The 13543-nt window shown below is 35.8% G+C and overlaps 1 protein-coding gene across 1 annotated transcript in view; it reads right to left on the bottom strand.

The window, feature by feature from the left end:
* Positions 1-1098: 1098 nt before the first annotated feature.
* SNAPC3 (small nuclear RNA activating complex polypeptide 3) overlaps positions 1099-13543 on the bottom strand; it is a 35149-nt gene continuing 22704 nt past the window's right edge. Inside the window, exons 6-9 of the mRNA XM_061200459.1 lie at positions 10462-10544; positions 9057-9221; positions 6315-6422; positions 1099-1426 (exon numbers count right to left, since the gene is read on the bottom strand). Coding sequence (XP_061056442.1) covers positions 1279-1426; positions 6315-6422; positions 9057-9221; positions 10462-10544 — 504 coding nt within the window. The 3' untranslated portion in view covers positions 1099-1278. The remainder of the gene's footprint in view (positions 1427-6314; positions 6423-9056; positions 9222-10461; positions 10545-13543) is intronic.

Raw genomic sequence — 13543 nt, 5'->3', positions numbered from 1 at the left:
ACATTTCACTGTCAACCTTTTAAACACACAGTCTTTTAGGCTTCATCAGTTTTTGATTTATATGGTAAATGTTCTTAGCCATCCAGGGAAAGTGGAATTCAGCCGAATTTAAACACAACCTAGAAGAGAGAACGTGAAATTTAAGTACAACACATTTAAAATGTTTAATTCTGTTTAATGTTTTTCCAGCATTCCTAAAAGTATTAAACAGAATTAAATTTTCCACCAAAAAAGATTTCCAGAAAACATTTCAATATAGGTAGCTACAATTTTCTCTCACGGATCTAGACCTCAGAATTTATCAAAGTTGCCCTTTGGCCCAGAATGAGAATAGGATAACTAGACTATCATAACCAGAAGAATGAAGAGCTGGGATAGAAAAACAGTTGTGTTTTTGTATACAGGATGCTGTGTATTATTGCCTAAGAATCGTGATCCACAGTTAGCAATCCATAGGATCTTGATTTCCCATGTTCATTCATTGGTCATATTAGATAAAATCTATTTCTTTAAATCATAAAAATATTAAATTGACATACATTTTAAACTAATAGCATTTGTGATTCCAAAAACTTCTGGTCAAGAAATGAAGCTTCAGTTTAAGTTACTTCTGTGAAGGTATGAGTATATACTCAAGATCTTCATACATTCGTTATTCGTGTAGTGAGTCTTTCTGAAGTGTTAAGTGTGCCTAGTTTCTACCAAAACAAAACCTAACATTACAAAAGCGCTCAGTGTAAGATTAAATTACACAATAGCTACTCTTAATATTGTATTTATTAAATAGTCTGCTTTTATTCTTAACTTCTCCCTCATTTTTATTACAGATATTTGAAGGATCTTTACCTTGGAAGCCTCATGGTACAAGGTGTAGCGCTCACATTCTTCAAAGAATTTTCAAAACACTTCCATCACTTGATGTATAATGACAGATGAGCAAAAAGCCCTCTGGACAAAGAGTGAATAGGCATACTACAGACTGGGAGAAAACCAGAATACTTGTATCTGACAAACGATCTGTACTCAGGATACATAAAGCACTCCTACAAATCAATGAGACAACTCAAAAATGGGCAAAAAAGCACTGAATAAAAACTATACTTTGGAATATTAAAATAATTTAATATATTTCAAAACATTTAAATACATTTAAGTTGCTTAATAAGAAGACCTGTGATTTGAACTTTCTTTGCTGGGGTGGTAACTTCAGCTGATTGTTTCAGGTGGATCCTGCTCCTCACTGGCATTTCTTGGAAGTAAAGGGTACACATTTTGATATTAACTAAAGGTTCCAGGATCAACATAAGGATAAGCGAGGAATTCCCCCAGTTTGTTGCCTTCTGAATCATAGTGGAGCATTCGGAAGCAAACATCACAAAAGAAACATGGGTCCTCTGGTGCAAAACTGTCATTGTTCGTCACCCATCTGTAGTTAAAAAAGATGTATATTATTATAATCGACTTTTTCATGCTTTAATATGCTGCAGTAGTTATGACCTGTAATAATATGTATACGTAACATTCCCACTATTGCCTTATTTTAGCTTATTTATATAGTCCTTTATATAATTTTGTATACACATGTATACATACAGACATATCACTACCAATACTCCACAAGGCAAAAGGACAACTGTGCTCTGAAAGACTTCTCCTTAAAGGTAAGTAGAAAAGAATGTAAATCCATACTTGAAAGCATCACATACTTGCCATGACATACCTATCCTTCAAATAACTGTTAACATAAACACAAATGTTTTCTTCTAATAGGCCATCTTGAAAATGCATAATATTAGATACTACAGACTTGATAAACTTTTTGCTTAATCTTTCTAACTGGTAAATTAGTACTGGTTAACTTGAAAACTCCAGCTTTTTTTTCTTTTTTAACATCTTTATTGGAGTATAATTGCTTTACAATGGTGTGTTAGTTTCTACTGAATAACAAAGTAAATCCGCTATACATATACATATATCCCCATATCCCCTCCCTCTTGGGTCTCCCTCCCACCCCTCCAGGTGGTCACAAAGCACCCAGCTGATCTCCCTGTGCTATGCAGCTGCTTCCCACTAGCTAGCTATTTTACATTTGGTACAAGTCAATGCCACTCTCTCACTTGGTCCCAGCTTACCCTTCCCCCTCCCCGTGTCCTCAAGTCCATTCTCTACGTCTGCATCTTTATTCCTGTCCTGCCCCTAGGTTTGTCAGAACCATTTTTTTTTTAAGATTCCATATATATGTTAGCATACAGTATTTGTTTTTCTCTTTCTGACTTAGTTTACTCTGTATGACAGACTCTAGGTCCATCCACCTCACTACAAATAAATTTTGTTTCTTTTTATGGCTGAGTAATACTCCATTGTATATATGTGCCACATCTTCTTTATCCATTCATTGTCGATGGACACTTAGGTTGCTTCCATGTCCTGGCTATTGTAAATAGTGCTGCAATGAACATTGTGGTACATGTCTCTTTCTGAATTATGGTTTTCTCAGGGTATATGCCCAGTAGGAGGATTGCTGGGTCGTATGGTAGTTCTGTTTTTAGTTAAGGAACCTCCATACTGTTCTCCATAGTGGCTGTATCAATTTACATTCCCACCAACAGTGCAAGAGGATTCCCTTTTCTCCACACCATCTCCAGCATTTATGTCTGTAGATTTTTTGATGATGGCCATTCTGACCGGTGTGAGGTGATACCTCACTGTAAAAACTCCAGGTTTTTAACCTAGAATTTAGGATTAAAATGTTACAGAGTGTATACAAATGGGAATATGGGCAACATTATTCAAATGAGATTTTGGTTTTTGACCTGAAATGGCACATTAAGTGAAAATGATATTTTTCAGTCTATCTGAATTCTGCATCCCATGGATTGTTTTGACATCCCCTGATTTCCATTTTGATCTGATAACTGATTTATCATGTTTTCCTATTGATCATTTAGAAAAGCATATTGTGAATATACGCAAATCAATCAATGTGATACACGATATTAAGAAATTGAAGGATGAAAACCATATGATCATCTCAATAGATGCAGAAAAAGCTTTCAACAAAATTCAACACCTATTTATGATAAAAACCCTCCAGAAAGTAGGCACAGAGGGAACTTACCTCAACATAATAAAGGCCATATATTACAAACCCACAGCCAACATCATTCTCAATGGGGAAAAACTGAAACCATTTCCACTAAGATCAGGAACAAGACAAGGATGCCCACTCTCACCACTATTATTCAACATAGTTTTGTAAGTTTTAGCCACAGCAATCAGAGAAGAAAAAGAAATAAAAGGAATCCAAATCGGAAAAGCAGAAGTAAAGCTGTCACTGTTTGCAGATGACATGATACTATACATAGAGAATCCTAAAGATGCTACCAGAAAACTATTAGAGCTAATCAATGAATTTGGTAAAGTTGCAGGATACAAAATTAATGCACACAAATCTCTTGCATTCCTATACACTAATGATGAAAAATCTGAAAGAGAAATTAAGGAAACACTCCCATTTACCACTGCAACAAAAAGAATAAAATACCTAGGAATAAACCTACCTAAGGAGACAAAAGACCTGTATGCAGAAAACTATAAGACACTGAGGAAAGAAATTAAAGATGAAAGAAACAGATGGAGAGATATACCACGTTCTTGGATTGGAAGAATCAACATTGTGAAAATGACTATACTACCCAAAGCAATCTACAGATTCAATGCAATCCGTACCAAACTACCAATGGCATTTTTCACAGAACTAGAACAAAATATTTAACAATTTGTATGAAAACACAAAAGACCCCGAATAGCCAAAGCAATCTTGAGAAAAAAACGGAGCTGGAGGAATCAGGCTCCCGGACTTCAGACTATACTACAAAGCTACAGTAATCAAGACAGTATGGTACTGGCACAAAAACAGAAATATAGATCAATGGAACAGGATAGAAAGCCCAGAGATAAACCCATGCACATATGGTCACCTTATTTTTGATAAAGGAGGCAAGAACATACAATGGAGAAAAGACAGCCTCTTCAGTAACTGGTGCTGGGAACACTGGACAGCTACATGTAAAAGAATGAAATTAGAACACTCCCTAACACTGTAGACAAAAATAAACTCAAAATGGATTAAAGACCTAAATGTAAGGCCAGACACTATCAAACTCTTAGAGGAAAACATAGGCAGAACACTCTATGACATAAATCACAGCAAGATTCTTTTTGACCCACCTCCTAGAGAAATGGAAATAAAAACAAAAATAAACAAATGGGACCTAATGAAACTTCAAAGCTTTTGCACAGCAAAGGAAACCATAAACAAGACCAAAAGACAACCCTCAGAATGGGAGAAAATATTTGCAAATGAAGCAACTGACAAAGGATTAATCTCCAAAATTTACAAGCAGCTCATGCAGCTCAATATCAAAAAAACAAACAACCCAATCCAAAAGTGGGCAGAAGACCTAAATAGACATTTCTCCAAAGAAGGTATACAGATAGCCAACAAACACATGAAAGGATGCTCAACATCACTAATCACTAGAGAACTGCAAACCAAAACTACAATGAGGTATCACCTCACACCGGTCAGAATGGCCATCATCAAAAAATCTACAAACAAAAAATGCTGGAGAGGGTGTGGAGTAAAGGGAACCCTCTTGCACTGTTGGTGGGAATGTAAATTGATACAGCCATTATGGAGAACAGTATGGAGGTTCCTTAAAAAACTAAAAACAGAACTACCATACGACCCAGCAATCCCACTACTGGGCACAGACCCTGAGAAAACCGTAATTCAAAAAGCATCATGTACCACAATGTTCATTGCAGCTCTATTTACAATAGCCAGGACATGGAAGCAACCTAAGTGTCCATCAACAGATGAACGGATAAAGAAGATGTGGCACATATATACATGGAATATTACCCAGCCATAAAAAGAAACGAAACTGAGTTATTTGTAGTGAGGTGGATGGACCCAGAGTCTGTCATACAGAGTGAACTAAGTCAGAAAGAGAAAAATAAATACAGTACGGCTAACACATATATATGGAATCTTAAAAAAAAAAAAAAGGTTCTGAAGAACCTAGGGGCAGGACAGGAATAAAGACACAGATGTAGAGAATGGACTTGAGGACACGGGGAGGGGGAAGGGTAAGCTGGGATGAAGTAAGAGAGTGGCATGGACATATATATACACTACCAAATGTAAAATAGACAGCTAGTGGGAAGCAGCTACATAGCACAGGGAGATCAGCTCAGTGCTTTGTTACCACCTAGAGGGGTGGGATAGGGAGGGTGGGAGTGAGATGCAAGAGGGAGGAGATATGGGGATATATGTGTATGTATAGCTGATTCACTTTGTTATACAGCAGAAACTAACATACCATTGTAAAGCAATTATACTCTAATAAAGATGTTTAAAAAAAAAAAAAGGGCTTCCCTGGTGGCGCAGTGGTTGGGAATCTGCCTGCCGGCGCAGGGGACACGGGTTTGGGCCCTGGTCTGGGGGGATCCCGCGTGCCGCGGAGCAGCTAGGCCCGTGAGCCACAATTGCTGAGCCTGCGCTCCGCAACAAGAGAGGCCGCGATGGTGAGAGGCCCGCGCACCGTGATGAGGAGTGGCCCCCACCTGCCACAACTGGAGAAAGCCCTCGCACAGAAACGAAGACCCAACACACCCATGGATAGATCAATAAATAAATAAAAATTAAACTTAAAAAAAGAAAAAAAAAGTAAAGACAAGCCAGGGAGAGTTACTTTAAAAAAAAAAAAAAAAAAAAAACCATTGTGGTGGGGAACCCAAAACAAACTGATGACACTAAATTCTTCCCTTTTCGTCTAAATGGCTTTTTGACTCTGAGCCACAGTTAAACAAAATCTAAACATGCAAAACCACAAAATTTTATGAAACCATATTTTGACCTCATTAAAAATGAGATGCAGTGTTATTTTTATCATCGAGAAGCTGTGGATGAAGCCAATTTTGTAAACTGCTAACAAAAGGCAGAAAGAATATGGCTCCCTGATGACATACATCATCCAGCATAAATTATCAACCAAACTAAAGTTTGACCTAATCCCTGGACTTCCATTATACATAATGCCTTATTGTCTAAAACATGGCTCTAACCTACTAAACTGATTTGTACTACTGTTTGTACTGCTTTCCTACTAGATAAAACCCTTTATATTATTTATATTCCAGAGTGTAAATCCTCAATTCAAAACAGAAAAAAACTGAAATACCAAAAATCTAAAGTACTTGACTGTTAAAAACCAATACTTTTCAAGGAAAAAAACAGAATCACTTACCTAGCTGTGTACATTTTACAAACAAAACATTTTCTGGTCCAGAGCCAATGCTTCTTGATAAGAAGGGGATAGAGTGTCCTATCCAGGCAGTCATTATGATGCACAAGCCTTTTGTACATGAAAAAATAAATGATGATATTGTAGTGCAAATTTTTTGTGATCCGTAATGAAATATATCCTTACCTCAAAATTAAGAACACAGTAGGTATATTTTTCAATTTATTGTATTCCACAAAACACTTTCTCCAAAAGAGCATTTGGGATTAAACAATGTTTTCTTTCCTGGGAAACTTCCCAAATCCCTTTATGGCCATGTGCACTATGACTCTTAAGAGGGAAATACTGTAGGCAGCATTTCTTGAATGTACTCCTTCAGAGAATCCCTGCTTTGCTCAACACGTAGTACACAGTCTGAGCAAGTGTACTCAGTGCTATTTTACCTAGATTAAGTGGTTTTGTGTTACAAACATGGGTCTTCTTTTATTAAAAGAGCTCTCATTAAAATCCAAATCTGGCTTCCGTTATAATGTGAATTGGTAGGACTTTAGTTTTAGGTGTCACAATTCAGAAATTTTAAGTGGGAGTCAGTTCTCACTATGCCACTAATCAGCTTAGTGGGTTTGGATAAATCCATTAACCATGCTGGACCCCAGATTCTTCATCTGAAAAATGAATGGAATGCACAACAGTATTTTAAAGGCCCCTGATAATTATAAAATTTGATTTTTCTTAGTAAGAAAGGGTAGCAATATATTAACTTCACCATCAGAAAATGATTAATCAACTTTTAATAGTTTACCAACTATTAAACTATGGAATGGCACTGAATGATTAAATCCTCCTGTAAGATAAAAATTACTTGTAGTCAATTACATTAAAAAACTCCTTAGGAAAGTCCTACAGTGCAAATGCTTAACAAGTGTAAATTGTTCTTCCAAGTTGCCTTGAATTTAAGGAATGACACTGTACAGCAATATGCCTACACTGTAAGAAATGTAAGGAGACTCAGAGCACCAGAAAAAAGTCGACTGTCTTCCATCTTATGCTTATCCTGAGGCACACTCCCTCTCATTTGAGTGAAGAGCAAGCAGAACATTTTATAAAAACTTAAAGAACACTTTATCAAAGAAGTAAACCTACATAATTTTAAGTCATATAAATCTATGAGGTTTATGAGCTCTCCTGGCTCTTGCTTCATCAATTCTTCCCTAGAGGCAACTGTTTTCCATTCTTTTAACTGCCTCTTTTTAATTTAGCTCCTCAACATCCCTCTGCAGAACTACTAAACTTTGGTTAAATAGATATTTAATGTTTAAATTATGACAAATGAATTAAACATCCCCCTAAACCACAGAATTGACTATAGGTTCATTTTACTGTGTAACACTTTTGTTTTCTAGCTACTAATTCTCTCATGTTTGCATTTGCTTAGGTTTCGGTGTACCTGTCACTAATTCAGTTCCCTATTTGCTGACAGAATGGTAAACATGCTTTCCAAATGGGCTACACACCAACGGGAGGTCTAGCAGTCTCAGGACATGCTTCCTTCATCCCCTGTCCTGCTCCAATCTCTGGACTAAGCTGTTCTCTAGGTCTGTTCTACAGCCATCATTCTGGGACTTCCCTTTCCCATCATTCTGAGAGTTCCTTTTATGTCTTATCTATTCTGCTTTGCATTCCATGTTTTCCTTTTTCAAGGTTTACTCTTTGTGTAAAGTACTTCTGGTAGCTTCCTGAGAATGAGGGCATGGGAGGTAAATTTTTAGAGACCAGTCACTAAAACCCCAAAAAAGTGGAAGCAGGGACTTTCTAAAACCATCAGAATGAGTATATCATTGCTCCATAAAAAAATCTGAATCGTCTCTCAGAAGAAAATCAAGCCAAGGATAGAGCAGGGCTTATTCCTCTATAGTGGTCCTTCATAAATTGAGATTTCCTAAATAAGGAAATGAATAGCCTTATTCATTAGAGGTACCAGCTATACAAAATTTATAACTAATCCCTAAATCTCATTTTAGACTATTTCATTCCTGACCACTCTAAATCTTTATCAAAGCATTAAGCCTTCATATTTGTCAAATATTAGAATTACTCTTCTCTTCCCCCAGTTCCCTTTTACCTCCTTCAAATTTTGGCAAAAAGAGAAGAAACCTAGAAATATAGCTGCAGATTTGCAAAGCAAAGGGCCTATCTGATATACAAAGTGGATGACTATTACCTGAATAATAGCTGTCCAATATACAAAGATACTTACTTTTATTTACAGATTTTTAACCCCTTAATAAACAGTAAAGTATTTCTTTTTTTATAATAAAAATCCAGCCTGTATTGTTTGTCTTTATACCAGCACTGTCATAAAATATAATTTTTAATATTTTTTAATGGAGGAAAGGGCCCATGGAGACTCACAGAAGTCAAACACTGTCCTCAGGCAAAGGAGAAGCTTCAGTTATTTTTCTTGGTTTTTGGCATATTCTACCATTTCAAGTGGCTCACACTGGTTAATCACTAAAGTAATTATTACAGATTTTCCAAAAGACAAACAATAGAAGATGCAAATGGATGCAGAGTTGGTCACTGCATAGCAAGCAGTTATTTTTGCTGCTCCTGAACGAAACTGCAGTGATGATTACTTTTATTCCTCTTATTTCAAACAAACAAAACTACCTGTGCTTTTATACTGTGAAATAAAGAAAAGGAAAACAGGACAAATAACAAAATGTTCTGCGTTCTACCACTTACCTTATGTCAGTAATGACAACAACGTGTTCACAGTCTCCCTGGTGACAGTATAAGTATGGAAAACCCAGTTTAATACACAAGTCATTGAAGGTGAAATCTTCCATCTTAGCAGTCTGAAACTTTCCATAGCCTCTATCATGGGACTCTGACCACTCAATGATGGTTCTGAGGAGGAAAACGGCAAGGATGTATCACTGCTCCAAGCGGTTTGCAACTGCATATTTCACAAAAGCCGGCTCACCAAATTAACTGGACAGCTACCAACTTGAAATGAAAACCAGAGTGGCTGACACATGTTGCAAGTAGGAAGGAACTCTGAATTTTTCTGTATCCATTAGAGCAGCAGTTCTCAAAGTAAGGTCCTGAGACTCCCACAGAGGTTTGTGAGGTCAAAATTACCTTTACGGTAATCTTAAAACTCTTTTCAATTCTTATTCTCTCATAAACACCAGTTTTCTGGAGGCTATGTGATGTGTGTTATCACTTCAGGCTGAATGGAAAATGTATAACAACGTCACTCTTCTCACTATTTTATTTTGTTCTGGAAGTTATTTTTCACAAAATTGTTATTAATGGTAACTGTAACTTGACTATTTAAATTAGTTAATATTTTAAAATATTTCTTAGTTTCAATTTCTAATACAGTGAATATTTACAGCTATAACCCACATAAACAAAAGCTCTTTGGAGTCAATTATTTACAGTATAAAGGAGTGCGGAGGCCAAGTCTGAGAACTGCTGCATTAGAATATAGACACAAATGGCTATAATGAAAGAGTTTACATAAACACTCAGAAAAAATATACATATATACTCTATTTGCCAGGATACCAATAATAACAGTATGGTAATACTTTTATGTAGATAACATGATGTCAGACATAGATTTTTCATGTTATATACATAAGCAACCTTACATACACATATCCACTCCAAACAGTATACATTGGACAAGCAGAAAAAAATAGTGAAAGATTAATTTACTATCACCTAAACATGAAGAACAGAGATTAATAAAGTGTTTAAGTGGGATTTAATCTTTTTTTCAGATGTATCTAAGGCTCAACACAAGATTTACTATAATTTCTGAAACAGCAGATAATACATTTAAAAAATAATTCTAGATAGCTGGCAAAGATCTTGAAATGGTCTATGTATGTCTTTGGTAAGAAAATTTTCTTCTTGGGGTGAAAATCTGATTAACTTACTATAACCTAGGCCAACCAGATAACTTTGAAAATATTTTAAAAATTGAGAGATACTTTTTAACCCCAAAACAAAAAACAATCTAACAAAATAATTCCTTGGCAAAGATTCTTAAGAGACCAATAATAGAATTTGTGGTGATAACCCTATTTTGACAACGAGAAACAGGAAAGACTTTAGGATTTTTGGAAAGTTATACCTGCTCAAATCTCTGCATTCAGGGTATCTTTTATCATTGTAAAATGTTCCTTCAAAATAAAAGAAGGCTGATTTATATAGGTCCTGAAAGAAAACAGATGGTATTGAGATAAAGTACAGTATTAACAATTATAAAATTGCTCTAAGTATTAATTCCACATTTGTGTGTCATAAAATCACGTTAATATGTTTTACAATAACCTCATGCAACTTCACAGAATCTGTTCAGTTCATTAATTTATTATTTAACAGGAACCTCCTATGTGGGAAGTATTATATTAGTTACCAGGGATAAAGATATAAAGACACAATCCTTGCTGCTATTTTCAATTTTATCCTTTTGTAGTTTTAATCACTAGGTTTGATTTAAATTTGTATATTGTCCTGAGATTCATGAAAGGAACCCAATTAGAAATGAAATAAACTTTAATATTATTTTATTATATGCATACACGGCAGTGACAGTTATTTTGGATACCAGAACTAAAAACTAAACAAAGCCACATCTTTGATGTTTCCCCAGTGTTAATGACAATGATCATGGAGCTATGTTGTTCTGTTTTTTTCTGTATTTTCAATGGGCTTTTATAAAAATTCCCCCTTTATATTTTCAATAACTCTTAGGCAGGCAGAATGTGAATATCTATTCTTATTCAAGCAATCTTGCCCAAAGTACCATAGAACCCTCAGGTTTCAACTTTCAGACTACCAGACTTTCCATCAGAGGGGTGGTCTCTTAATCCTGACCTTATAACAGAATCATAAAAATACCAAAGACCAAGTCTCACCTCAGATCCATTAAGTGAGAATCTCTGATGATGTGGCTCAGGCACCAATATCTTCCCAACCCCCTCAGAAGATTCAGATGTGCAACCAGCACTGAGAACCACTCTGTTAGACTCGTCCTTGACCATTTGCTTAGAATTAGACCCCTGGGTGAGGGTCAGGAGACCTATGTCTTTTTCCTACACTTACTCCTCAGACCTCAGTTTCCTCACCTGTACAATATCTGCCATGCTATCTTATAGGATTGTGGTGAGAATCAAAAGCAGTTTATGAACTATAAAAGATATATAAGTTTCAGGCATTAAAATAATATCACCCTAAGATAGCCTAATTTCTCTCCTTCTTCGAAGCTTCGATTTTTCTTTCTTATTTTTCTTCATTCCCCCATTTACAGATCACCTGGCACTGGCGTCAGACACCCTTCTAAGACTGGCTATGCTATTTCTTCTCAGACTACTCAACTGAATCTCCTGACCCTCTGTTTCCCCGTGTAAAATCTGAGTAAAGCCAATACGTTCTCCCCATGTGGTTGCAGAGACGAGAGGATATAACGTACTATAATGCCATGCCTGGCTGCTGTAACACAAAATACACCACTTACTATACTTCTAAACCTTCAAAGAGGTAAGCTAGGGTCCAAAATAAAGATTCTGAAAGAATCACTACTGCCTTATTTTGGAAACAAAACAAAGAAAGTTTAGTGTATATAAAAATATGTTCATATAGAACTTCATCTTAAGTGATTCAGGCAGTTTAAAACCTTTGGTGTAATTATTAATTAGAAGGGGACTCTAAAAGAACAAAAATCTTTTCATTATATCATTATATAAATGGCTAGAAAAGAAGATGTGAGTAATCTCACTATCAGTTAATTTTCATTTTCAATGGTAACCAGAGATCCTCAACTAACTAGTTTCCCTATTTGTCAGCTGGTTTAGCTGACCAAGTTGCAAGGGAGGGAAATAACCAACTGACGTGGAAAAACTATAAGAAGTATAAGAAGTTACTTCTGTTATTAATCTAATGTAACCTAAAGGTCTACCTATTACTATTTCAAATTTATAAACAAAGTAACTATGGATAACTAGTATGATCATTTGAACAAAGTCATTATCTATATGTCATTTTAAGCATCTAATAATCATGTACTCTCTTGCTATCATTCAAGTCAGCTGCGTTAGAAGCTCAGCAACATTCCTAAGATTTGCTGTGAGGAAAATAGTAATGGGGGAAAAGAAGTGTCAGAGAAGGCTGGGTAAGAAAATTTTTACAACTTAAATTTATGTTACCATTTTTCCTATATCCAGGCTTTACTTATGATAAGTAACAATAATATGTGTGTAAAGTATTTTCTCAGAGTTCCTCTAAGTAAGACCCTTAAGAGACTACCGACAAAAAGAGATTGACTAATCTGAGCTATGTTAAAAAGACTGATAAATCAGACATTAAAACCTGAAGGACCATTAAAAACAAACAAAAACAAACCTGAGCAGAAAATACTGACACTGATTTTATACATATATTTTAAAAATGTACTTCATTCTTGAACTACTATAGTCTAAAACAAACATTAGCAAAACATTACATTTTAGACATGGCTTTTAAAAGAGATTTAAGTACACTGGCCCAATTCTCCTAGTCCTCTCACACACCAAATTCATCAAAGAAAGTATTTTGTTCAAATCTTGTTGGCTGGAAATAAGATTCTCATTTCCTCAGCTGCAAGAGCTGCAAGTCACTAATTTGTTCCATGATTACCAGTGAAATACATGCCAAATATCTCCCTGTCAAACAAACCATTATAACTTAAGGACCTATTCTCAGTTTGTTAGGTGTAACAATGGCATGGGGCAAACAGATGAAATAATTCTGGCAAAATGCTGAGAACTGTAATGGGTACATAAGGGCTCCTTATACTATTCTCTTTTTCATGTGTATGTTTACAATCTTCCAAGGCAAAACTTTTTTTTTTTTTTAAAAAAACACTGTAAAATACAAATGCCAATCATTGAAATAAAAATCTTTCCACAGGCCAAACAACTATGAGTTCACCTTTCTAAAACATAGCTTAGAACAAGGAGGCAAATGAAACAGGTCCCTGAACAGGCAAAGATTCCACAAAGCCCATGTACTAGAATCTTGCCGTTAATCACAGTACAGCTCAAGTTTTCACTCAGTGCTTGTTCACCAAATAAATAAAAGGGTAGGGAAAGATGTCTAAAGCCAGGCATAGTACCAACATGGCAAAGAAAGAACGTGGGGCTCTGAAGGCAAGCTGGCAATGGTCTGAATCCAGC

The sequence above is a fragment of the Eubalaena glacialis genome, chromosome 9 (genome assembly GCF_028564815.1).
Source record: "Eubalaena glacialis isolate mEubGla1 chromosome 9, mEubGla1.1.hap2.+ XY, whole genome shotgun sequence".
NCBI classification, from domain to species: Eukaryota; Metazoa; Chordata; class Mammalia; order Artiodactyla; family Balaenidae; genus Eubalaena; species Eubalaena glacialis.
The sequence above is the reverse complement of the archived record's forward strand: the minus strand, read 5'-3'. Positions and strand labels throughout refer to the sequence as shown.